This window comes from Taudactylus pleione, unplaced genomic scaffold (genome assembly GCF_031769625.1).
Source record: "Taudactylus pleione unplaced genomic scaffold, aTauple2 ptg000152l, whole genome shotgun sequence".
Taxonomy (NCBI): Eukaryota; Metazoa; Chordata; class Amphibia; order Anura; family Myobatrachidae; genus Taudactylus; species Taudactylus pleione.
Window position 1 is genome coordinate 1,612,400 of NW_028284554.1, and position 27,543 is coordinate 1,639,942.

Consider the following 27,543-nt stretch of genomic DNA (forward strand, 5'->3'; position numbering starts at 1 on the left):
GATGGTGCCGAATTGCGCATGCGCACGACGGAGGGAGCTCCATCCTGCGCATGCGCGAGACCTGAATAACGACGGCCAAGCCATCGTTATGGGTCTCGCACCAAAGGGAGCGTGCTGTCGATGGTGAGTGACAGCATGCCCCCTTTGGTGGGCGTGGCTACCAGACAGAGGCGTTCCCACTAGTGATGTCAGTGGGAGTGATTTTGGCTCTGATAGAGCCAAAATCACTCCAGGGCTTGCGGTCACCGAGACCCTACCGCAGGGTCTCGTCGCAAGCCCGATTGTCGCAATGGTCTTGACCATCGCGACCATCATCATGGACGCTCGCTATAGCTGTGGGTGGTAACCCACAGCTATGCGATCATCCATGAAGCCGCTAGAAGTTGAGGGAGGAGGGCCCTGATTCAGAGCGAGCGCTCTTGTCAGAGCGTCCGGCTCTGAATCAGGCCCTCAGTTAGGTCAGAATCTGTTTGCACAGGACACGTAAAGATAGCATGTATTCAGCTCAACTGAACTACCAAATAAAGTTATGTATTCTACTCATGTGTGGAAAGGCATGTTTTATCTTTGCTATAAACCTGGAAATGGGAAGTCTTGGGCCTGATAGACACAGGGGCTCCGACTATTCAAGTAATATATTTGGTTTGAGCTGCGCTCACTGCTTTGTTAATATGCTGATCAAGTGCTGCAAATATGGTTCACTGAACTCATGGAAGAAAGTGAAGGTAGTCCATGACAGCATTCAGATGAACACAGGATGGTCATGGATGCATTGATAAGTCCAGCGTTCTCCCAGAGTACTGTTTTTAACCATTTTACAAGCTGTGTTGTCAGCTGCAATGGACACAGCTAGAACAGGTGTCACTATAGATGTCTTTATCCTCCATACTCAATAAAAAAAGCAGGACACACCTAATATAATAACAGATGATTATGAAAGCAGCAGACTATACCTGAGGTAAAAAGCTCCCGTGTGTTTAAAAGTGTAAACTCATCAGTTGTGTCCATTGATAAATATATACTGCCACCAGTAGTTATAGTAATTGTACACGTTTTAGCATACTATAACTTACCTCAAGTACATACATGAATATTGACATTTATGTAAAATTATTATACAAAATGATTGACTTTAGAGTTATCGACTACAAAATGTAATATAACTTAGAGGCAAAAATCTTATTAATCTAATAAAGAACAAGCAAAAAATAAGTTTTGAGCAATAATTGGTACAAATGGTTGATGTTCAATTAACTGGATATTACTTATAGTTTTAAGATACTTCTGTTTGGACCTCTCGACCAGAACCCTTTGCTCTAGACCTGCGTAGACTAGTACCCTTCGTAATAAGGTCAGCATAACCTTCCTTGTGGGAAAAAGCATAGCTGGATCTGCGGCTTAAAGTTCCTCGCTTGAAAGGTGTTGTCATTGCCACCGTATTCACCTCCGATTGTCTTTTTGGTCCATAAGAATTTCTCTGCAGACCAAATGGACATTATCAGCAAATACAATAGTAGCTTACAAAAATAATGATAGTCATTAAAGATGTACAATTCAGCCCATGAGGCAGATGTATTAAGCTCTGAAAAGTGATACATTGGAAAGTGATAAAGTACCAGCCACTCCTAACTGTAATTTTTCAAACACAGCCTGTAACATGATAGTTAGGAGCTAAGTGGCTGGTAGTTTATCACTCTTTAATTGATCACTTTCCAGAGCTTAGTACATATGCCTCTCTGTCTTTAAAAAAACAATTGTTACCCTTACACATAAAGGGAATGCAACCACATTCACCAAATCTTTAGCCCTTTCCTCAATTCAATTTCCGTAGTTGATAGTCACACTTTTTACCACTGCCCAAGATACCTACAGTCTTATTCTTAGCATGCAATGATGGGAGCAGCTCATCTCCAGCAGTAAAACTGGCTGTAAGAGCAGCAAACATGGTCTCTCATTTTGTCTCCTTGTTTCCAGTCACTCTTCAGTCAATCAAACTGCTGATGTCACTAGATTTGAAAGTCCCATAGCAAGCATATGACGTTGCGTGTAGGACAGGGATTAGCATCCTGCTAAGGGAAATTAGTTTACCTTAAAACAAGGAAAGCCGTGGGAAGAGATGGCTAACGGGCACCTGTAACTTTGAAGAGAAAACTGTTTTTTTGAAGTTTGAGGAACAGCACTCATGTAAAACTAATAATAAGATAACCTCTTATTATTAGTTTTACATGAGTGCTATTCCTCAAACTGCAAAAAAACTGTTTGTTAACCATTGTCTTCTACATATACAGTATACAACATATACAATATTTATATGTTCTGTGGAGCCCACCTTTGACATCCACAGAAAAAACACACAAGGATCTCTCATCAAAACACAACTCTAATAATTAATAAAGTCGGGCTTCCCTGAAACGAGTTAGAACACCACTGTCTCCAAAATAATTTGGATAGATTTAGGGGCCTATGTATCAAGCCGTTTTTTTACATAAAATTGTGCAGAAACTGCAGTTTCCGCATCGTTTATGTATTGTTCCTATGTACTAATAGCACAAAGGAGGATATTTCACAGAAATCTCCAGCAAAGTGCTAATTAGCGCTGCAGGTCACAGTCCCCATTATTATCAATGGGGACTACAATCTCAGCCCTATGTACTAAACTCCAAAAAGCAAACCTTTTCGGAGTTCAGCACCAGTAGTTTACACCGGCTTCAGATGGTGTAAACTACAGTAAGCCTATGGGGGCTCCAGATGCAGGAGAGATCTTTCTAGCTCTCCCCTGCACCCCCGGCCAGTTTCGGAAGCTGGCGCTGTGTGCACGCGCAGTGTTAGCTTCCCCGGGGAAGTCTTTCACTTCTGTGAAAGACTTATCCTATATGCCGGTGATATAATTTGTGTGGATAGCGGTTTCCGCAACCGCTGTCCCTGCGAGTTCCCCATAGTACATAGGCGGGATATTTTTATTAAAAATTAAAATATCCCTGGAGATTAAGTACATAATAATTGCAGAAGTACCGCGATTATTAGTACATAGAGCCCATAATCCTCACTAAATATGTACATTTATGGGATGACCCTTACCCCCTTTTTGAGATATCTTTTTTCCCGCTACTTTATTTTATTTTCACTTAATATCCAGTGCCTTGCTAAAGTACTCAGATCCGGTGAATCACTGAAATAAGTGCTGCATACTTTTTGCAACTACTGTACATTAAAAGTTGTTTATTACCAAGCTGAAATATATACATGAAATGACTTGAGTGTCACTAAAAAGAGCAGTATGGTAACAGGACTGCAATCTGCCTATGCTGGCCATGCTGCCCAGACATGTAATTTAATGATGTCACATCAAGGTAAGTAAGTAGCTGAGTGCTCAGAGCATCCAAAGGAGCTTTTGCCCTTTCCTATTTAATATGCAATAGAACCAATTTTTGTGTTTTTTTCTTTATACATTTAACAATGTTGCTGGACTCTGCAAAATATATCGGGGCCTATGTATCAAACAATATATATGGGATATCCCCACCAAAAAAAACATTTTCCACAAATATTAAGTATGCCCCAAATGGGTCTGCCGAATTTACCAAGCTCCGGATTACTAAGAATTGCAGAGTTTGGCCCTAAGGGCCGCATTCAATTAGGTGCAAAAAGCCCATTTCCTCGGAAAAGTATCGCCGGTGACATAAGGTGACGAGCGCGATACTTTTTCCCATGGAAAACCAGCGATGTTGGCAAAAAGTACCGGACTTTTCGCACCTAAATGAAAATGCCCCTAAGAACTAACTCGTACTCCAGATGTTGTTAGCCACTGCAACCTATGGGCTATATGCCACATAGGTTGGGAAAGGTAATGGTCTTCGCACATACTTAATCTGTAGCGTTGTGGGGTCCTGAAATAAAAGTGAAGTAATTGCATTAGTAATCACTTCACTTCTGTACACCCCACCCCCACCCAGGGACATACACTCCCCACCTTGCCGCCAGGTCCCTTAGACACAGTGTCCCTCCAACCCAGGAACATACACTATATACCCCCCCTCCTCCCCAGGTACTTATATCCAGAGCCATAACTAGATGTTGTTGTGCCCTGTGCCAGAAAGAGCATTGGTGCCCCCCTCCCCCATTTTTTAAATAGGGACATAAGATAGTGCACCTGAGAAAGGGCCCTGGCCTCATGGGGAAGGGCCAGGGAAGAGAAAGGGGAGGCCAGGAGATGCTGGGGATAAAAGAGGAGGAGCCTACAAGTGAGAATGACCCTAGTTACGGCCTTGCTTACATCTGGGCGATCCATAATTTCTTATCACTGCAAATAGCGGTAATAACAAAATATAAGTATTGGGTCTAAAACCCAATGATTGATAAATATGCCCCTTAATTTGCCGCAAGAGAAGCAGATTATTTTAAATATTGATTTCAATAGCAGAAAAATAAAAATAGTGTTTGAAATTAATTTGTATTATCAATATTTAGGACACAGTTTAAAATGTAAGTGGGTAGTTAAAACTTACCTGGTGGACTTGGTTATGACTGATCAGTTTGGTGACAAAACTGACGAGAAGTGAAGGAAGAATACTTATTCCTACTGCCAGAACTATGATGAGCCATATAAATCCATGTTTTAATGTATTTTGTGTTACATCTATTACAAAGAACAACAAATTACAAAAATAGATTTTAGATGAATATGATTGGTTACAAATTTGCAACGGAAAAACTTTCATCAATGCTTTCTAAACTGTAGTAGATACTAGGGCACATACCAATCTCAGTGTGGCTATAGTACCTTTGCATATTTTCTGGGTCTCACACATTAGGTCATGTTTTTTTTTTCTAAACCTTTGATTTTTGAGAGACTGCAGTACACAGACAAAACAGACAGTAAAAAGATGTATAAGTCAACCAAACAAGAAAAGGAACAGCCAGAAAACTTGAGCAATTAAATATGAGAGCAAAAAACATAATAAGCCAATATAATTTAGACAATAACATACCCAATAAAGGCCTGAGCCTCAGGGCAGCATATCCACTGCCACAGACCTAGCGGGTTTCACCTCTCCTCACTGATGCTTGTGTATCATGCACATTAGGATTAATGAGATTATACACATTTGTGTTTAGTTTACAGGGCCTGATTCAGCTTTGGGAATAGAGTAAGATATAGCAGGTACTGTGCATATTGGCAAAACCATGCTGCACTGCAGATGGGGAAGATTTAACATGTGCAGACAGATTTAGATTTGGGAGGGGTGTGTCCAAACTCAAAATCTAAATTGCAGTGTAAAAATAAAGCTGCCTAGCATTTGTGGGCTACATGCAAAATCAGCCAGTATTTATTCTGCATATAAAATAAATGTATGAATTTGCATCTCTTGCATTACAACTTGGTTTGTCCAGGTTCACAGTTACTTGCTATATCTTACTCTATTCCCAAAGCTGAATCAGGTCCATAGTACTTACTATATGCTAATCACCATTCATTTAATCCTGTATTTTAACTAAGCAGCAAGTGCAAACATTAGATCTTTTAAACTCATAAAGGATAAGTAGGAAAATAATTAGCATTGTCCACCTGCTAAATTGATGTATAGGATTAAATGATGGTGATTAGCATATAAATGAAAAAATATATATACATTTTATTAAATTATATAATCTCCATAATCCTAATTGAGTATGATATAAAGTGGTATTTAAGGCTATGATTCACTAATACTGTAAATCAGTTAGGGAGTTATGCTCTTTGCAGACATGAGGCAAGGGTGAATGAGCAAAAAACTTGTAGCTGAACACAGCCACACCTTCTCCCAGTGAGGAGAGATGGAGGCAGAGCTGGCTGGGCCTGTGACAGCAGATGAGCTTCCCTGTAACAGCACTCTCCTGCAAATTGAAAAGCTGTAACTGGGTGCAGGGGGAGGGCTGAGTCCTGAAGGCGGCACAGGCCCCGTAGTAGATGCACCTCCTGCACCTACTTGTAGCTGCGCCCTTGAAAGGCATATTAGTTATTTTGCATATACTAATTGAAAAGCTTTCTTTAGCAGAATTGGAAATAGGGGCTTGATTCAATACCGATCGCAACTGCGATTACACACACAGACGGCCGATTGTTGTGTTCTGTGTATGCATCACAGTACACCTGGTAGAAGGCATCACTGCGATCGCAGAGATCAGGCAGACACATCGCAGAGTGACTGACAAGAAGTGAGCATTTGGGGGTGGTGATGGGGGGGTGGTCGGCGAAACGCAGGAGTGCCAGAGCATTTGAACACCGTTACAGGGACGTGCATAAATTAGCGACTGCGATGGCATATGCAGGGCTTTCACTGCATGTGCTGAGGTTAGCAATTTCTAACTAAGGTCAGACCTTGTGCAAGTGTGAATCAGGCCCTAGATTGTGAGTTCTCAGTAAGTATATATGCAAGAGAAAAGTGTTTTGCAGATAACACAATGCTTTTTGCTACTTAAACTCTGTTTTTATGCAGTATGGAGAAATATTTCAGTGATCACATGCAAAGTTAAATGTAACTTAGTAATTTATTACTATTACATTTCTATGGCTTAGTCCACTCGACAGAGGTACCAAGCTGATCATTAGCCATCATGTGTAACAAGTCCATAAGAGAGAATTACAGTAATTATACCATAATCTACTAAAAGCATGAAACCCATTTTCACTTAGTTCTGGAAAGATACATTTTTATTGCTATTAATTAGCTTTTACCCCCCTTTGCATTTGTAAGGTTAATATCTCATGTAAATTTGAAAGGCATTCTTAATGTAAGGTGGTGGACAGGTGGTCAGTCTAGGAATAAAGTGGACATTTGCACTTAGAATGGAATGTGCATTATCAGAAATACACTAGAAAAATTGCTGAGTCTGCTGTGGAAACTGCCAAGATATACATATATGTGTCACCTGTCTGTAAATCATATCTGCCATTAATTTTATAACTCTGCAAGGAACCAAAACACAGTGGATGATTCAACCAAATTCTTAAGGAAACATTTATCATGCCTTTTCTATATTACTGAAAGAGGGATACATTCAAAGATTAGGTTCAGCTATCTTAGGATAAGATTTCTAAACTTCTTTGGATGTCATATATGTCAGGTAACACACAGTGAGGCAGATGCATCACTGAACGCAAGTTGGCCATTCCCGTATTGTGTTCATGGAACTAAATGTGGATATACTCTACTGCACCCAGCTTCTGTCTCTGAGGAGGAGTCGGCACATTGGAGTCACCCCTCTGTGGGTGACACCCGGGTGTGGCCTGCACCCCCCACATCCCCCTTGAGACGACATTGTATATACTGTATGCAAATATTCAGAGTTGTCTGTTACCGAACTATTGCTATGTGTACGATTGGTATCATAGCCACATCATCAGTGTGCACTTGCACCAACATAACCCTGGTTGTTAAACCATGGATATCCTTGTAATATGGATGCAGAGGCATAACAGGCCATGCTTGCGTCCTGTGCCGGCCAAGCCCACTGAGCGTACAACGTCATGATGTCACACACATGACAGTGTGCAGAAGGGGGCAAGACTGACTGCTCTGGTAAGTGCAGCGCTTACTGGGAGTCCTCAGTATGCCCGAATGGCTGCATATACTGTGCAGGCTGCCAGTCTGGAGTGTCCACAGGACCCTCCGCAAGTGCTGCAGCAGTAATCCTGAAAGGAGGGGATAGCACTGTTATTATGTTTGACAAAATGGTTTAAAGTATCAAGTATCAATTTTTACCTTGTCTGTTGGCTATTAGCAGGACCATATAGCAGTCCTGTCAGTCATATAATGTAGTATAGGCAGTAAATGTAATAAATTTTTTTAGATATTTGTGAATTTGCACCGTATTGATAAAGAGTGGCAAACTGAATTGGATGACTCTTTAAACTCAAAGTACGAAATTTGCTGTTGGCAAATAAATTCACGGATTAGCCAATTGCAAATTTGTTACTTATAGTATCTGCAGAACAAATAACGCAGATGAAGAATTAGGCAAATCACAATGCATGAAGTGCAAAGAAACCAACAGCAAGTGTCAACAAATGTCATATTTGTAAATTTGACCTAACAGCGTCCTCAGATAATCGACCTTCCCTATTTTTGACAGAAATACTTCTGTACTCACTGACTGTATTTTCTTTTTTCTCTTGAATTATGTATTACTAGTTAATTTGAGAATTATAATAGTAACTATACTTTGGACAAGTCTTTCATAGTTTATTTTATACACTTCTAAAATTATTTTGCTGATTTCTGCCTGATTTTTTATCTTGAAGCCAGCCATTGTAGGTAGACTGTCCCAGTCATTTTTTGTCTCCTAATAAATAAGACATTTGGGGCACATGAATCTTTAAAAAGATTTTTAATAAAGCATAAAACACACATATATCTGAAAAAGTATTTGAAGCATTAATACAGTTATACGTGATCCCAGGCTCAATCCCTTCACATTGGTCACAGTGCCGATTCAGTGTTCCAGGAATGTACACTGTACTGTACAGTACATTAATCAGAGGGCACTCTTCAAGCCATGCCCAAGTAGTTTAGTCATTACGACTTCAACAGGTGACTAAAATTATGTAATATACGGACTGCTGCTAATTTTGGACTATAAATCTAAATATATATATACATAATATATATAAATATATACATATATATATATATATAAATTCTCCTTACTAGTACAGCGACTAGAAAGAAGCACAGCACTGACAGGATTTCATAAGTTTGCTTATTTATATAAAAGGGATACTTGCATTAGTATATCTTAATCCTTGTACATAGTCAACATTTCAGGGCCTCAGGGGCAAGTATGCCTTTTATTTAAATAAGCAAACTGATGAAATCCTGTCAGTGCTGTGCTTCACTCTACCCTAGCATGGTGAATTTGTACATTACACTGTATAGAAAGAGCGCACAGGTGGATATTATTATTGTTTGTGTGTGTCAGATTGTTGATTATATATATATATATACTGGCTGTTGAAAACAATTCTGCCAACATTTTTTTATTTGCGGTGTTCTAGTTGTATTGCTTTGCATAGAAGCCCTGTCACGGGAGAGTGGCCTAAGTGACCAGCAGCACTATACAGATACGGTGGCAGCAGCGCCTTCACTCACATCAATGTCACTGTGTGCCCTGTGCACAGACTGATATGTAACCTATCCTATTTATTTGAATGTGGGCCCAAAGCACATCTCCTCCCCCTACCCCTTACCGGTCCCGCGCATGGTGCCACACCTATCTCTTGCGTTGATGTCAATAAATTTGGTTTTTGATGGATCAAGATGAAACAAAGTGCATGTTATTTCTAGCAAGTAAAATGAGAAGCTATAAAGTGCACCAAAGTTTTATTTGAACAGCATGTGAACTTTATATGCATACCATAAACAGGGTAAAAACAAACATATCATTCAGAGTGATCTCCACAGCTGAGCGTGATTCTGGCATACAGTTACAGTTGCATATATGACACCCACTGGTTGAAAGACGCTTCTAGTACTTGCATTAACAGTAGGCCACGGCGCTTATGTATTTCATCAGAGTAACTCCACTTTTTTCTTTAACCACTTGCCTGGTGTGGTTGTATCAGATGTGACTAAACCAAGCCAGACTTTTACTGACTTATAGTCACATCGGCTGATTACTGGAAGATAACCTACAGCTACCAGTCTCAGTGCACTGTGTCAGTGCTCCCCCTCCCAGTTCTCCTTCTTTCAACCAGCCACAGTGGCTTCAGAAAGACAGTCTTCCTGCAGTCATAGCCACCATCCTGCTATCCCAAAAATGTGATTATTAGTGATGCCCCAGTTCCTCCCCCACTTTGATGAGCAATCCTAAGGAACATCCACTCCCTTACGCTGGCTTCTCTTCTTGCAGTACAGTGTAATCCCGCAAGAAGTGTACCTAAGGAGACATTTTAGGTTTATAGGGGTCTATTTACTAAGCTTTAATAGGAGATAAAGTGAATGGTGATAAGGTACCAGCCAATCAGCTCCTAACTGCCATGTCACATGCTGTGTTTGAAAAATGGCAGTTAGGAGCTGATTGGCTGGTACCTTATCTCTGTTCACTTTATCTCCTAACAAAGCTTAGTAAATAGCACAGATGGTGTAATGGTTAGCATTACTGCCTCACAGCACTGAGGTCATGGGTTTGACTCCCACCATGGGCCTACCTTTGCGGAGTTTGTATATTCTCCCTGTGCTTGCGTGGGTTTTCTCCGGGTACTCCGGTTTCCTCCCACACGCCAAACATATACTGGTAGGTACAAAAATTAACCCTAGTGTGTATGTGTGTGTGCATGTGATAGGGAACATAGATTGTAAGCTCCACTGGGGTAGGGACTAATGTGAGTGGCCAAATATTCTCTGTAAAGTGCTGCGGAATATGTGTGCGCTATATAAATAACTGGTAATAATAATAATAATAATAATAATAATACTAAAATAGCACCATAGTTTTATACCGTAAATAAAGAAAAAGTTTATTGTGTTATCTGCATATTGTTCATGAATTTATACTAGATAGTTTTAAATAGGTACAATATAGGAATTTCTACAAAAATTATGAGGCTGCTAGTTATTAATCTACACTCATATTTAAGTATGAAAGAAAAATATTAAATATGGGTATTTAATGATGCTTACATTATTTTCTTTCTTACACCAGTACCTCTAGGTAACTTTGTTAATGTTATGCCCTGTTTATACCAAATAAACACTTCCTTTAACAGGAATACCTTCATATTTACATACATATAAAGTATACACTACTTTCCCTGCAAAATTAGCTCCTTAAATACACTAAAAACAAACACTCATTCACATTAAATGAACAAAACCATACTAATTATTTGCAAATAAACAACAAGATGTGATACAGAAATATTACTATAATTTTTATCTTCATTTAATTTAGCAAAGATTTAGATTTTATCTTCTAACAGGACAGATAATGTGCAACTAGCATTTGTCCACAGATTTGCTTGCGTGGATGTCTGTTATTGCTCAGCGGAACTAATTTTACAAAAAGAGTAGTGGTATCTAATATTGTGATGTATATTTTATATTGTAGACATTGATCACAAAATGTCTTTGTAAACAGTATTTGCAGTTTTTACTTCAGGGATTAACACAAAAAGATGCTTGAGGTGACTAACTCGTGAGCAAGCCACTTAACCTACAGTAACACTGAAAGGTTGCAAGTAATGAGCATTGACTCTATTATATGTAGTATTTATCTTGATGCACCATCTACTGGATTCACATGTATACTACCACTTCATGAGTCAATATAAGCTGCATCATTAATGGATTTTCCTGCAAAATAGTTCTTGAGATGTATATCTATGTATTTATATATGCATACATATATAACTGTTTGTGTTTGGGATGTGCAATATATGTTTATATTTATTTAATATACATATAGTCATTTTTGTCTCCATAGTTCATAAACAGTTCCTAAAAGTATATTTGTCCCCTAAAAAATTATATTTAAATACATCTAGTAATTTTTAGCTTTAGGAGCCTGCACACTGCACACGCCAAGTGTCAAGCATCTGGTGTTTCCTTTATTGCTCCTCTCCCTGATGTCACATTGAGACCTTAGTTTCTTTCTAGGTGCCTAAGTTATACAATATTGAAAAAGCAATCCAAATTCACCCCATACTTTTTGTGTGATGCCGGGATGAACAGACAGACAAACAAACAAAAATTAAAAAAAATATATATATGTTTTGTCACCATATTTATACACAGTCTCAAAGAGTACATTTTTCCAAAAAAAAATTCTATGTAGAGACACAACTATTACAACATTATTATAACTATAGACATTGACAAGGCACTCCTGCAGATTTTATGTTTGTCTCTGGAAGTCCTGAAAATAAGCTCTTTGTCGGTGCCTGTGGCCTGGCAGCATCAAATATCTTAACCAGCATCTGTAAATTATATACATATTAATGGCACAATCAATTGTTTTCAATAATTCATCATTACACCATTAGGGAACTATTCATCATTACATAATTATTATCACTAGCAGCGGTAATTTATCATGGGTGAAAAAGGGTGGTGGTCTTGGACTTTAATGCCTGGGGCTATTCCATTAGAGCCTCTTTTTCTCGCCCGATAACTTACCATGTTAATGCGCGTTAACCCATATAATCCGGGATAAATTCCCAGACCAATGGGTTAACACGGTAATGGCAACCACAAACAGACTACTTAATGCGGAATTCTCGTTAACTGCAGCCTGTGGGCTGCCTTTGGATTTAATTGAATAGCCCAGCATGCGGTAAATTGCCAAAGCTAATTGAATTCCCCCCTTAATTTCTATAAAAGTAGGTGAAAATGTTAATTATCACCTACTTTTATAGAAATTAAGTGATGATGAATAGACCCCATAGACACTATATAAATAATTTTAATGAACGTGGGTTGATTGGCTTTTTTTTCCCTTTTATTGACTACATCCATTTGGATTATGCAATCAAACGCAATATTACACAGTGCTCTACTCTATACACCAAGGACCTCATTCAGACTCGCTCGCAAAAAGTGAGCACTGGCTCTGAATGAGGGCGGACGCTTTTTTTTTTAAATCCGGCTTTCTGGCCGCTGGCTAAGCTGTGGGTGACCACCCACAGGAACACCTCCGTTTGTCCAGCCAGTCCCCTCCCCACCTATAAAACAGGGCGAGCTGTTGATCAACATCGACAGCCGTCCCGTTTGTAGCGAGCCCCAGAGTGAGTGAATTTCTCATTCGCTACAGGGCTTGCGCACGCACGCGGGACGCACGGTGCGTGCGCAGTGCCCCACCATCGACCTGCTTGCGAGCCGGTCAGAATGAGGTCCCAAGTATCTTACCTCACCAGAAATATGCAGGAAACTCTAAGAATTTAAATTTTTTTCAAACATTTGCTAGCCATAAGATTGCATTTTTCAAACATGTTTCCATAAGCAAATAAAGATTTATTTGTGGGCAAAAAGGCGGAAGTATAAGGTACAGTCAAATTATTCCTATTTATTTCTTTGTCTTGAAATACTTCATGGCAGCATGGAAGCATATGATGGCCATTTAGAATTACAAGGAAAATAAATTAATGGTAATAATTTTATTATTTCTCAAACTCCTTTTCAGCCATCCACAAATAGGACATACTTAAGCAATATATGAAACAGAGGGTGGGCTACTCATAATAAACAGTATAAGTGCAAATAATTGCAATTAAAAGATATTTTATTAAGTAATAGTTTGAATGATTTTCTTTCCAAACTGAGCATCTACAGAATATCTCATACCCAGAAAATAATGTATCCTAAAGATGTAAAGACATGGCCTACATGCTGCCTTTCATAATTTGTCTATTTAAGCCTGAGGATGCTATTGCCCTTGTAGAGTACACCTTTCTAACTACTGCCACGTTCCTCATGTTAGGCCTGTACAATGACATCATTGTTCTATCTTGCAAGGGTATATTTGGATGGAGAATGTCCTTGACCTATAGTTCTCCCACTTGAAAGGCAGACATAGTTGCTACCTGGACAACACATTAAGGGACCAGTTCTATGAGTATCAAGATTAAGGCCCTCATTCAGAGCCGTACGCTCTGAGCAGAGCGCACGCTCTGAATGAGGGCCGGCCTCCATGAAAATGGAGCGTCCTCCTGGACGCTCGTATAGCTGTGGGTCACCACCCACAGGCTATACGAGCGTGCAGTTTGATGGCCGCGATGGTCTTGACCATCGCGACCATCGAAACTGCGAGTCGGAGCCTGTGGTTGAGGTTTTCAACCGCAAGCTCCGGAGTGATTTTGGCTCTATCAGAGCCAAAATCACTCCCACTGACATCACTAGTGATGTCAGTGGGCCGGCTTCTGACGGGAGGCGTTCCCGTGGGAACGCCCCCGTCAGGGAGGCACGCCCCCGGCACGCTAACCAAAGGGGGCGTGCTGTCAATCAACATCGACAGCACGCCCCCTTTGATCAGACACAACGAGCGAAGGACTTTCCTTCGCTCGTCGCGTCTGGCGCATGCGCACGACGGAGCTCCCTCCGTCGTGCGCATGCTCAGTCCAGAACATCGACCCACTTGCGAGCGGACAGCCGCTCGCGAGTGGGTCTGAATCAGGCCCTAAGATCACAGGGTATCACAAAAGGCTTCATATGAGAGTTAATTGTCTTTACTGTAAGAAACAATTGCAAAATACATTTATCTGATGCCTATTTAGTGTTTAGTAATACACTAAGTGCAGACACATGAACTTTCAGGATAATGAGAACAAGATCCCTGTCTAATCCAACATATCTGAAATGGTAACAGAATCAAGATCCAGTAATTTAGTTTTGAACCACAGAATGAAAATTTGACAAATACTGAATTGCTTAGAATAGCCCCACTTCTTCCACAACTTAGATGTAGATAGATGAGGACCCAGCCTTTGAACCTGGAGTCTGTGGTGAACACAATCCTTTCTTGTTCTGAGAGAGACATTCCATGATCTTTAAGTTTGTGATTTTTCCACTATTGCAGCGATTTCTTAGTTATCTTTGTTATTTTGCTGAGTTGATTGTGAAAATCAAATTGGACATCTCTCATATACTTCCTTGCCCAAGGAAGAATGCTTACAGTGGATAAAAGCATTTCTAATAGACAGAACACTATGTTATCAGCAGTCTTAGCCGAGAATCAATCTGATCAGCTAGATGCTAGCCTTGTCTATTTGTACCCTCAAGAATTCTAGATGTTGATGCAGCACTATATGAATTTTGTTGTATTAATTATCCAACCATGTTCCTGATTTCATTACTTGATCTGTGTCTGGCAATGTGTTCCATTGTCCAGATAGGCCATACCATGATACTTAATTTCCTGAGAGCATCCATAAAAGCTAACAGCACTTTGGTGAATGTCCTTGAAGAAGTGGACAGTCTCAGTGGGAGACATGTAAAATGGATAGAGTCCCAACACAAAAAATGTAATAGGAATATGTAGCTATGCATTTTGACGTTATTAAGGGGTTTATTTACAAAGTTTCGGGTTGTAAAACCTGACGCTTCTGTTGTTGTTTATGTCCGATATTTAATAGGGCAGTGCTTTTACTAGCCATGTCTTGCTAGTTAAAGCACTGCCCTTTTAAATATTGGACATAAATATGAACAGGAGTGTTGGTAAATAAACCCCTAAGTCACCTTTCTCTATTGCATGTACAGTAGGATGCACAGTCCTGATTTCATGGAAAAACTATTTGATTGCAATGAATCTCAATTACTGTTTGAAATCCCCACTGTCCTGTAACGCCTTCAAACCTAGTATTCAAACTCAGAATTTCAGTATGATATGCATTCTAAGTATAAAATGCAATTCTCTTTGATGATGTTGTGAACCAATTGGTCCTGGTAGAGGAGTATACATTTTTTTTAACATATTTTGCAATCTTGCCACCTACAGGTTTCCATAGATGTTGATCCAAGTTTTACTGCAAAGCTGGGTAGACACCGATGCAACGATGTGATGTAACTATACAGTGCGCGCACTGTTCACACTGCTCGATCCGGTGTACGATGGGGCAATGAATCATCACATGCTGCATGTAACAGCACCATGTCATTCATTGCATCTTCCCATCTGCTATGCAGAACAGCATATGGGACAGTGCGATGAACGACCATCGCAAATGACAGATCGGGCGTACACAGTATACGATTGTTAGGATACACCCAGGCATTTATGTATGGCCCCTAGAGTTACTCTAGAGAGGTCTTCTGCCTATAACGGCTGCCCACTATTCCCTCAGAGTACGACACACTCACTGGTACTTAGGATGCCACCAGGACTTATAACTCAGAACAGTAGAAGCTTATACCAATTGCTGGGTGACCGCTATAATTTTGCTGGAGAAGATGGAGATAAATGTGACACAGTTATAAAATTGTCACCAATGGAAATATGTCAGAGTTCCAAAATCCAGGTAGCACAAGGTTAATACAAATCCGCAAGTGGTGATTAGCGGCAGAACAGGAGGTAGCCAAAGTTCCAAGGGAAGAGCAGGAGTGCAACTGAGGAAGCAGGTGTAGAGAGGCACTGAAAGCAGACTGGACTCTGACAGAAGCAAGGGATGAGGACTACAAGTACCAGAAGGGACCAGGAAGAACCACTGAGCAGAGACTGCAGCATGAGACCATCGCTGGCAGTGAAGTGCAGGGCTAACAGAGAACCAATAGGAAGATCCAATAAGCTGCATGGCCGCTTAGAGTCCCTGGTTGCCTAGCAACCATTGGGACCAGGGGAATCAGCGGATGGCATAATGCAGCATCCCGTTCACCCAGTAACGGCCTGGACACACTGTGGAAGTGAGCCGTCGCGGCTCACAACAATGATGTGTATGATATATTGTTCCAATCCGCATCGGAATTATGTATTGTTTGAGGCAATCTGCTATATTGTGAAAGTTTGTTATATACAAACATAGAAAACAATATAAATACAGTGCTCAACCTCTGTGTATTGTCATATATTATGGTGATGAAAATTATGTCTGAAATGAATACCAAGAAATACTATAAATGTCATGGGATAAGTCTGAAAATGACATGATTAAAGTGAAAAATGTTCAGGAACAAATGTAACATATTTTTCTTCTTCTATCTTGTGACACTGTAAGTGGAAACTTCACAATTTTACAATTTAATAACACAAACTTAGCAATAAAAAAATGCAACTTTTCACTTCTTTCCTCAATCATGAATAAATGATTAGTCTACACGCCGACTACAAGACCACAACAAAGTGCTAAATAACGTGCATTATATATTAAACATAATGACATCACAAACGCCTCAGCTGAGATTCATATAAACATATTTTGAAAAGCTGAAAATAGAGGATATGGTTTAAAAAATGGAATAAAGCTGCTTAAACTGCGTTCTCTGATTATAGTATCCCTACTCCCAGAGAGGCAACTCCATGCAACTGTATTCCAAAGTGCAGCTGCTCCTCCTGTAGCCCAGGTCAGAAGATGTGTAGGGGGTTTGGTGATGTGTACTCAAATGGAGCTCACATCCACTAAAGTGGACAATGAATCCCCACTCTAACAGGGAGCACAGCTGTGATTTATACACAACACAGGATGGGATGATGATATAGGCTTGGATGCTGGTAGAATCTGGGGTGATGTATACATCATCTTCTTTGCACAATATTAATTTGTCCTCGTTGGCATCTACCATTACAGGTGCCTCTGTAATTTTTCCACGTAATTGATGGTAAAGGTCTTTCTCATAGAATTTGTAGTTCATTTTGATGGACATCATCTTTTCCATATTTTGGGGAAGTAGTCTCAGGCCGATCACTGACAAGGTTCCCGGCTGTGCTGAAAACTCTTTCTGAGTACACACTGGAGGGTGGGCAGCTCAAATAAGCAAAGCCAGTTTGTGCAAGGGCCTCCAAATTACCTGTTTTTCTGCCAGTAGTCAAACGGACTGTCTGACATGCCCATTTGGATGCTGTCATTAAATTTTTTTAAATAGTCCTCAACCATTCTTTGAATGGTGACCGTATCATATGGAGTAATGGTAGAGGTGTCATTAATTGTCGGCAATTTTGAGTCTGACCCAACCAGATGTCAAAACTTGGTTGTGTTGACTCAACTGTATCACCAGTGGGTGTTTTGAAAGTTTCGTTTTTTCTCAGTAGATGCACTTGCTGGGGAAACTAAAGGAGAAGCCATCGCAGCATCATGTGCCACCTGAGCTCTTCAGATCTGTGTCCATTGGGAAGAAACAACGTCTTCATCCCTTTTGGGATGAAAATCCACTCCCAGCAGCAGGCTGGAATTCTCAAGGATTCTCAAGAAAGATGTAAACCTTAAATCTGAAATCTTGCATTTGCTCTGTTCTGCTTGTCCACATATCTGTGCTGGTTAAGTGGACAGTGTGTACAATGGCAGTTTGAAGGCCACTTAGTAACTATGTTTTTTTTTAATGTCCCTGTACAGGTTGGGAAAAGTTTAAAGTGGAATCTTTGAAAAGGATTATTTAACAGTCAATTATTTGGAAAGCACACTTCCTGGTCCCCTTCTGGGATGAAAATCCACTCCTAGCAGCAGAAGCAGGCGCAGGATACTCAAGAAAGACCCAACATAAGACCTTAAATCTAATATCTTTCATTTGCTCTGTTCTGCTTGTCCACATATCTGTGCTGGTGGGCAGTGGGTACAACAGCAGTTTCGAGGCCATTAACTATGTTTTTTTAATGTCTCTGTACAGGTTGGGAAATGCTTTTCAAGTGGAATCTTTGCAAAGGATTATTTAACAGTCAATTGATTTGGAAAGCACTACTAGAAGTCTTCCTGGTCCCCTTCTGGGATGAAAATCCTCTCCCAGCAGCAGGCATGGCACTCAAGGATTCTTCTGAGTCAAGGACTGACGGGAATGAGTAAAATATTTTTTTGTAAATGCCTCCCCTCCACTTTTCCCTCATAAATTTACTATATAAAAAATGTAATTAAATTAACTACCAATCAACCCTTCCTGTCCCTGCCTTCAACTACATACATACTCCAACTCCCTCAGGCCTCTTGAATAATAAAAACATTTGTTTCCTGATGTGCCATGTTGTAAGTTGAACTGCCACGTGTTTGTGCCACCCACTGCTGCTGCTTAGCTTAGTCAGCCAGCTAGCTTGGTGCAAATTCTGTTCTTAAACTGGATGAAAACAGTAGTGTGAGCTGTGAGGTCGTCAAAATTGCCAGGAAATGTGTGGAAATAAATGTTCTTGAGGTTAATAATACTGTAGGTACAAAAACAGGCCCAAATTATGTGATTTTAGCTGTTTTTATGATTTATGAAAAAAAAAACCAGATCCAAACCCAAAAAAAACAAAACACGGAACGGTGGTTTTGGCAAAACCAATCCAGATCCAAAACCAGAGGAGATACAGATCCAAAACGAAAACCAAAATACGGGGGTTGGCACACATCTCTAATTATATCCAGTGTATTGGGTTGCACTCATCATCCACTGGGGTGTCATCCAAAGACTTCCAAACGGGAGTCCAAATACATAGAGCACAGAAATGGAGGCACTCACCAGAATTTTAGAAATGCACTAAAAAGATATAGAATTTATTCCATACTCATCATATCATAGATAGGGCTTAGGGAGGTCTCAACATTTTGGTGCACACAGGACATCCACAACCGCACAACAATAGCATTAGGGCATGTTGCCCACTCAGAAGCCAGTATAACACTAACCACGTCTACCAGGCCCCCATAAAATACTACCTAAAGGTGCCAAAAGCAATTGCTGTACACCAGCGCGAGGCACATGTGATGTAATATCCATCACAACAATCAAATGTTGTGAAACATCTCACTCACCTTGAGATCAGCATGCAGAAAATGCCAGCTTTGGTAAGCCATAATCAATAACCTGGCCAGCATGCCGGGGGCGAGACATCACATCCGGCAAACAAACCTAAACATCTGGCTTAGCACACGTGCGCAAAACCACACATCATGTGACATACCCCAGCAAGTAGCCAAGGCAACCACAGATGCCAATATTGGATGATGTCATACCCACGTATGCAAGCCCACAGGGGCATGTGAGTAGATATATCACAAAGTCTAATAGACAATGCAATTTGTAACGAATGGGAATAGGATGACCACTGTGTGAATGGGGGAAACTTGGACCAGGTATCATTTGCCTACATGTGGCACACCTAGTATATTTAATTCATCCTTTAATGCCCTCGACCGAGGTGGATGCATCAATAGTTGCTTCAAGTTCTTGCCCCTCCTGAATCCAATTATAGGAGGTTCTTGGAGCAAATTGCACATATTGGGATCAGACCTCACAATGGGCCAATGTTTATGAAGGGACTGAATTTGAGACTCCATCATATTGCGTAAAAAAAACATCCAGTTCTGTGCTCATTTAAGTGTTTTTGAGTGCATGCTATGTGCTCTGGTGAGGCACCCCTCTATGGTCTTTCTTCTGTAACCACGCTCCAGGAAACATTCTTTCATCTCAAGCTGTTGTCATTCAGCCACCACTGGGTTCATGTTGTTGCGCAATACAATAATTGAGAGACTGGGAGACTGTCTTTCAATTTTGGTGAATGATTCATGCTCATGCTCTTTGATACAGCTTCATGTAGTGGAAGCAAAACTAGATAGAGGATTTTCATCAAGTGACACAGTCGTTTTGCTGACCCTGGACACCCGCTTATTTCCACGGAAAGCCATAAGCGCTATATATATTGCGGTGACGGTGCCCGCTGGCTGGATTCAGGACGGTGAGAGATAATCAGGCGGTCATGTGTTGACCATATTACAGCCTCAGGATTTCCCGGTCCATTGGCCAGGCGGTAGGAGATACCAATAACCGCTACACCTCTTCAGGATATACAGGTGGATTATACGTACGCTTCAAATTAGCGTGAAGTCCATGTTTCCTAAATAACATTATACTGTTTACATCTTTGGAAATCATTTCAGCGTTACCCCATGTTTAAAACCCAGAGGTAGAATCAAGGGGATATTAGGACTCTCACATGTGGACTTTGATCGGGTGAGAACTGTCAGATCAAGATTGGTCACATTATATATGAAATATACAATTTTTATATATACATTTTTTATGTTTTTTGCTTCCTTTAGTAAACTTGCCAGTTATGCAGGTTTTTATTCGGAACTAAGAAGTTCCATGGTAATGCATGATAGTCTGTATAGACTTTTACAATATTAAGGTGATTGTTATATGTAATTTGTATACCACTATTGACATGCTTATTGTGTGTTTATTAAATATATGTTAGATTTATTTGGTGTCTTGAATTAATTTCTGCCACGGTAAGTATTTATTTGTAATTACAAGTCCAATTAGCGCAACTCCACCAGGGTAATATTTATGTTTGGGATCATCAGTAGGTGATCTTTTATTGGGTTTACACAGACCCATAGGAGTTTGCAGCTGTGGTCTATTCTTTAATTGTAGTTTATTAGGTCATTTGGTGGGACATAAAATGGATGTATACCAATATCAATTCCAAAAGTTCTAAAATGAACTCCATGGAAGGACCCCACAATTTCACCCCGCTGATAAGTTTCCTAACAGAGAAACTACCATGAGCATATGGGATAATGGTGTACAAAGATGACACATCCAGGGTCACCAATAACATGTCATCAGACAGGTCATCCATTTGTAAAATCTTATCAAGGTAGTCCCCCATATCACGCAAATAACTGGGAATCAATGGGAGAAGCTCTTGAAGGAAGCTATCCACAAACATTGCCAAAGGCAATGGCAGAGATCCCCTGGCAGACATAATAGGTCTGCCAGGGGGATTGGTCAAGGACTTATGGACTTGTGTAGATAACTGGACACAACGGATGCTCAACCTTCAGGAAACTGGCAATGTCAATAGTTAACCAACCATGTATACCTCACTGTCTGAAAGTTGGCGCCTGATCTCAGCATCATAGTCAACCTGATTTTGAATCACCACTGCCCTGCCATTATCTGCGGGGAAAATCACAATTGTATGGTTGTGCCTTAAAGAGCCAAGGGCTGATCTTTGATCAGGCATCAAATTTCCAAATTGATGCGAGGAGACAGCTGTATTGAAGTCCCCCTCAATCATCCTTAAAAAAGTACAGATGCTTGCATTTGAGGACTGGTGATCAAATAAGCTAGGGGAAAATAACATCGATGAATCACTAATATTGGAGCCAGAATCACAATTTATACCAAGAAAAAATTATTTCAGCCTCAATTTGCACCCAAATTTAAAATGGTCAACCTCAAGGTTGAATTTATCATGTTTGTATGTGGGCACAAAAGACAAACCAAGTGACAACAATGACCTCTCTCCTTTAGATAGACAATGATCTAAATACACCTAAAAAATAATAATAATAATAATAGAAGACCATCTTAAAATAAATAAATATATATATATATATATATATATATATATATATATATATATATATTTAAAAAACAAATAGAAGGAGGATCTGAGTTTGATTTTTAATCTCTCAGATCATTGTCAAAATTACTTTAAAAACTGGGGGGCAGATTTACTAAGCTCTGGAAAGTGGTAAATTGGAAAGTGATAAACTACAAACCAATCAGCTCCTAACTTTAATTTTTCAAACACAGCCTGTAACATTTTATTTATTTATTTATTAACAGTTTCTTATATAGCGCAACATATTCCATTGTGCTTTACAATGGGAAACATTGAACAAAACTGGGTAGGAAGGCCCCACTCGCAAGCATACAATCTATAGGGAAGTAGACACCGATGCACAAGAACAGGTGCTATATATTGCATATACATGACATATATTGTAACATGACAGGAGCTGAGTGGCTGGCAGTTTATCACTTTCCAATTTGTCAGTTTCCAGAGCTTAGTACATTTCCCCGTGAGGTCTTTAGAAGGGGGCCTTGTTTTTCAAACAAGTAAAGTGCTGAACTTGTAATTAATACAGTACTATAGTGCTGTATGCCTATTACAACTGACATGGCTAAAGTAAGGTTCATAAATTTGATGAAATTTGCCTGCTCTGAATCAGGGCCGTCCTTCTTTTTTTTTTTGAACGGCCTCCTGGCCACTCGCATAGCTGTGGGTGACCACCCACAGCTATAGCGAGCGGCCAAAAAGATGGTCACGATGGTCAAGACCATTGCTACCATCGGGCTTGCAGCGAGACCCTTGCGGTAGGGTCTCGTTGCCGCAAGCCCCAGAGTGCTTTCGGTTCTAACAGAAGATGTCAAGAAGTGATGTCAGAGGGGCAGGCCCCAGACGGTAGGCGTTCCCATGGGAACACCTCCATCTGGGCAGACACGCCCCCAGCCCGCCCACCGAAGGAGGCGCGCTGTCACTCAACATCGACAGCACGCCCCCTTTGGTACGAGACCCGGAGTGACGGTTTGCACGTCGCAATCCGGGTCTCGTGCATGCACACGACGGAGCCGGCTACGTCGTGCACATGCGCACTGGGCAACCATTGAACGCTCGCAAGCGGGTCTGAATCAGGCCCATTGTCTGTACTTTGATATGAAAATGTTTCCTATTACACAAAAAACATTCATTATACATGATATATGAGTACCATCCACTGCCCTTATAACATCTGGAAATCCAGCAATATGGAACTTTGCTGCTGTGACACCCATTGTGGCTTGAAGAGATCCATATACACAATAATGTTATATGGTCAATGTAGTCAGAAGTGGTATTGTTATGCAAATGCCTATCCTGGTCTCTAGGCTAGTCTGGCCAATCTGAAAAGCTCCCAACATGACCCATTCAGGAGGGACAAAATGCTCTGTTCCTGGACTTCCCTCTTAATTTATGATTGCCAGCAACTTTGAAACACCTTTGTTATCAATTACCTAGTTTAACACAGGTGACGGCAAGCGTAAATTAAGAGGGAAGTCCATGAACAGAGCATTTTGTCTCTGCAGGAATGGGAGGTACAGTATGGGAAAGTATCCATGATGAAGTGAGGTACTAGTCGAAAGCAGCTTATCCATACATTTGGTATCCCAACGATAAAATCTGGTAACCCTACGATGCTTAAGTGTGACCTGTAGATACGCTCCCTGTACCAGCTATGTTGTTGTAGTTAAATGAACATGCATTTCTGCCAGATAGTGCAATTATGTCAGAGAAACAAATCCTTAAAAGAACGATAACAAACACACTTGCCATTATGTACAAAAAAAACCTATATTATTATGTCAGTTAAAACATGGCAAAAACAATAAGTAGGTATGTCATCACAAATATAAAATACTTGAGGAACGAACGATGCCATGATTTGTTTTTTAAAGAAACATGGCAGCAAACAAAATTATTTACATTTAAAGTAATGTGTATAGTAGGAAATGCAAAAAATATATATAAAAAAAAATGTCAGGAAATAAAAGCAGCGCAAAAATACAACATGGTATAAGCAGGGCCAGATTAAGGCCCACATGGGCCTGGAGCTGAAAATATTCAAAGGCCTATACTGAGAAGAAGAAGAGCTGTGATCTGTGCTGTGTGTGTTCACAGTCACCTTGGTGTATACACCCCCTACACTCAGGCCCGCCAAGAGCTGCGCCGGGCCCCGGTAGAAAAGGGTGCATGACCTAATCACGGGAGGCGTGGCCATGCCCCCTTAGGTTAAAAAAAAAAGAACGTTTTGCGGCGCTGCGCACTGGCGAGGTGGGCGCAGTGAGCCCCCACAGCCCAGCGCATAACCAGTGGGGGCACGACCAGCTTGATTGCTCCCCTCACATGCATAGGAGACTGCTGTGGCTGCTTCTTAGCAGCCACGAGCTGTCTCCATGTGCAGCCCAGCACACAGCAGCATGTGATGGGCTGCTGTGATATAAGAGGGGGGGAGTGGTGCCGGACCCGGGCACCTCCAGCAAGCACGAGCCCGGGTACTTTAGTACACGCTCACCCCCCTCTGGCGCCCCTGCCTACACTATGAACACTAACTACATAGAAATTGAAAAATTGCTTTTTTGGGGGGGATGGGGGGGGACTAGAAAAACTATTTAGATAATTAAAATGTATGGCCAGTTAGGCACCTGGTAATCATGCTGTCATGTTGATGGGCCTATTTTTATGTGGAGGCCTGGAGCTGTAGCTCCATCCGCCCCATTGTTGATCTAGCATTGGGTATAAGTCTAGGCAAACATACTTTAAATGTAATTTCATCTACATATTAACTACGGGCATTAGCTTTGCTATCAATACACACATTTGTTAGCAGCTGTAAGCAAAACATATTTACTTACCTGAAATAAACCACTTCTGTCTACAGGGCATGCCACAAACGAGTGCCACTTTCAGTCAGTTAAACCAGCTGTTATCATTGGGCCAAATTCAATTCAATGAGATGTTGAATAGCCGCGGGAAAGAGTTCCCTACTGCTATTCAACACACCGCACTGTTTGCCTTGTCGGGAATTGGTTAAGTCAGAGAATTCCGGTTCTCGTGACTTAACCTGGGTGTTTAGGTGTGAGAACCGGCATTCTCTGACTAAAGTGCCGGGCACACGGCTGTCAACAACGTGCTAAGCCGGCAAACAGCTGTGTACCCGGGCACTTTTGTCGGATTTCTCCTCACAGGGAGTGCGAGAAGAAATCCTTTAGCCCGCCCAAACAGCGAGGTGAATTGAATATCGGCGGGAGCTCCCTCTTGCGGTTATTCATCTTCGCCTTGAATTGAATTTGGCCCAGTGACTACAGTGGTATCAGCTTTGCAGGTGATGAATCAGCAGTGATTCAATCAGTAGTGCATAGGTAATATTGCTTTTTGCCTTCATAATCTTTGATTTACAGGTGCAAAGTTGCAGGTTATGTTACGCCAATTTACTGAGCTTGGTGAGCATGAGATTGCCTTCCCTTCTCCGTTCCACCTCCCTATCTCATGTCAGATACGTTAATGTTGGCTTTACCTTTTCTTGAATAATTCTTTTTTTTTTTTTACTTTGCGTTCATCAGATTTTTGACCATATGCAGTGTGAAGACATGCATGTTATGTCATTCTAATTGGCATAGAACTCAGGTCCTGATTCAGAACCACTCGCAAGCACTTGATCGCTTGCGAGCGGGTCGATGGTGTGCTCTGCGCACGTGCAGCGGCCACACTGCGCGTACGCAAGCCCCGGAGCGAGAGAGAAATTCTCTCGCTCCGTGGCTCATTACAAAAGGGGCGGCTGTTGATGTTGATCGACAGCTCGCCCCATTTTGTAGGCGTGGCGGGAGGATGGCTTCACAAACGGAGGCGTTCCCAATGCGAACGCCTGCTGTTTGTGGGCAGCCCCACTGACATCATCAGGGACGTCAGTGGGAGAGCTTCTAGCTCTATTAGAGCCAGAAGCTCTCTGGGGCTTTCGGCCATGAGTACGTACCACAAGGGTCTGGTCGCAAGCCCCAATGGTCGCGATGGTCTTGACCATCGCGACCATCATCCTGGCCGCTCGCAATAGCTGTGGGTGGTCACCCACAGCTATGCGAGCGGCCAGGAGGCCGCACAAAAAAAAAAAAAAAAAGCCCTGATTCAGAGCGTCTGTCTCCGTCTCTGAATCAGGCCCTCAGTTTGCATCTGTCCCACAGTTGCTACATAGATTGTGAGTAACTATTATTCTTTATATACATATATATAATAGATTTGTGATCCTGTCTTTTTTTTCTGGATCCCATCAAAAATTACTTCTCCACATGCTTCTTTTACCATGTTATGCCTCCACATTCCCTTCATAGGCAATAAAAACCTTCCACATGCCCCTTATTGACCATCGGAACTCTCCATATGCCCCTTACTTGCCATCAGAGCCCCCTACTTGCCTTTTTTGGTCATGGCATTCGTGGGTGGATGTTACTTTGACATATAACACCTATCTAAACATTGTTGCAGACCAAGTACACCCCATCAAGGCACTGGTATTTCTTGATGGCAGTTGCCTTTTTCAGTGAGATAATATGCCCTGCCACACTGCAAAGATTGTCCAGGAATGGTTTGAGGTACATAACAAAGAGTTCAAGACATTGACTGCAACCCCCCCCCCCAATAAAATCAGCCACCTCAGTGAGCCAGTTTCAGTCAGTGACTGCACTGGCTACACTGTGACTGGCAGTGGATACCCGCTAGAAGTGCTACCTGTAACTCACACACAGGACAGGCAGTCCCAGGCAGAGGTGTTTTCTCTCCATTGGACTCCCAGTCTGGGCTGTGTTTAGCAGACAGTGTGCTTCCAGTGGGAAGCCACTCATCTGTCTTCTGGGCATCCTTACCTGACTTCTAGGGGCTGCAGCCATTGTGTATGCGCTGGGACCCGGCCACCGGGACTGTGTCCACAAGCCTCCTCTCACCCAGAGTACCTTCCAAGATGGTAGGGACCGTTGTTCCACTGATCTCAATCTGATCAAGCTTCTGTGGGATGTGGTAATAAAACAAATCCAAGCAATGGAGGCCCCACCTTGAAATGTACTGGACTTAAAGGATCTGCTGTTAATGTCTTGGTGCCAGATACCACAGGACACCTTCAGAGGTCTGGTGGATTCTATGCCTCAACAGGTCAGAGCTGTTTTGGTGATATGAGGGGGATTTACACAATATAGTATTAGGCAGTTGGTTTTAATGTTATGGTTGATCGGTGTGTATAAGATATATACACATATAAGATGGGGTGCACTTTGAGAATATAACATGTTTTGAAAGGGTTAATGAGTACAAAATGATCAATATTGTGTAACATTTTCAAGAATGTAAAATTGCTACATCTAAGATTCCTTATTGGGCATTACTCCATAATATACCACAACTTAAAGACCATCACACAGAATTACTAAGAAATGTGTCTGACACAGACTCTCTCACACTAACATAGCTGCCTGTTACCGCAAGACCTTCCTGCTGTCAGGTCATAGAGATTTACTTATTAATGCAGTCTTATATATTTTTAATTAAGAAACAGCACTGAATAACACTGCAGTAACTGAGGTT

General features: G+C 41.2%; 1 protein-coding gene across 1 annotated transcript in view; it reads right to left on the reverse strand.

The window, feature by feature from the left end:
- Positions 1 to 1,243: 1,243 nt before the first annotated feature.
- The window catches only part of ATP8B3 (ATPase phospholipid transporting 8B3), a 308,036-nt gene continuing 281,736 nt past the window's right edge, over positions 1,244 to 27,543 (reverse strand). Inside the window, exons 26-27 of the mRNA XM_088474277.1 lie at positions 4,506 to 4,636; positions 1,244 to 1,477 (exon numbers count right to left, since the gene is read on the reverse strand). Coding sequence (XP_088330403.1) covers positions 1,274 to 1,477; positions 4,506 to 4,636 — 335 coding nt within the window. The 3' untranslated portion in view covers positions 1,244 to 1,273. The remainder of the gene's footprint in view (positions 1,478 to 4,505; positions 4,637 to 27,543) is intronic.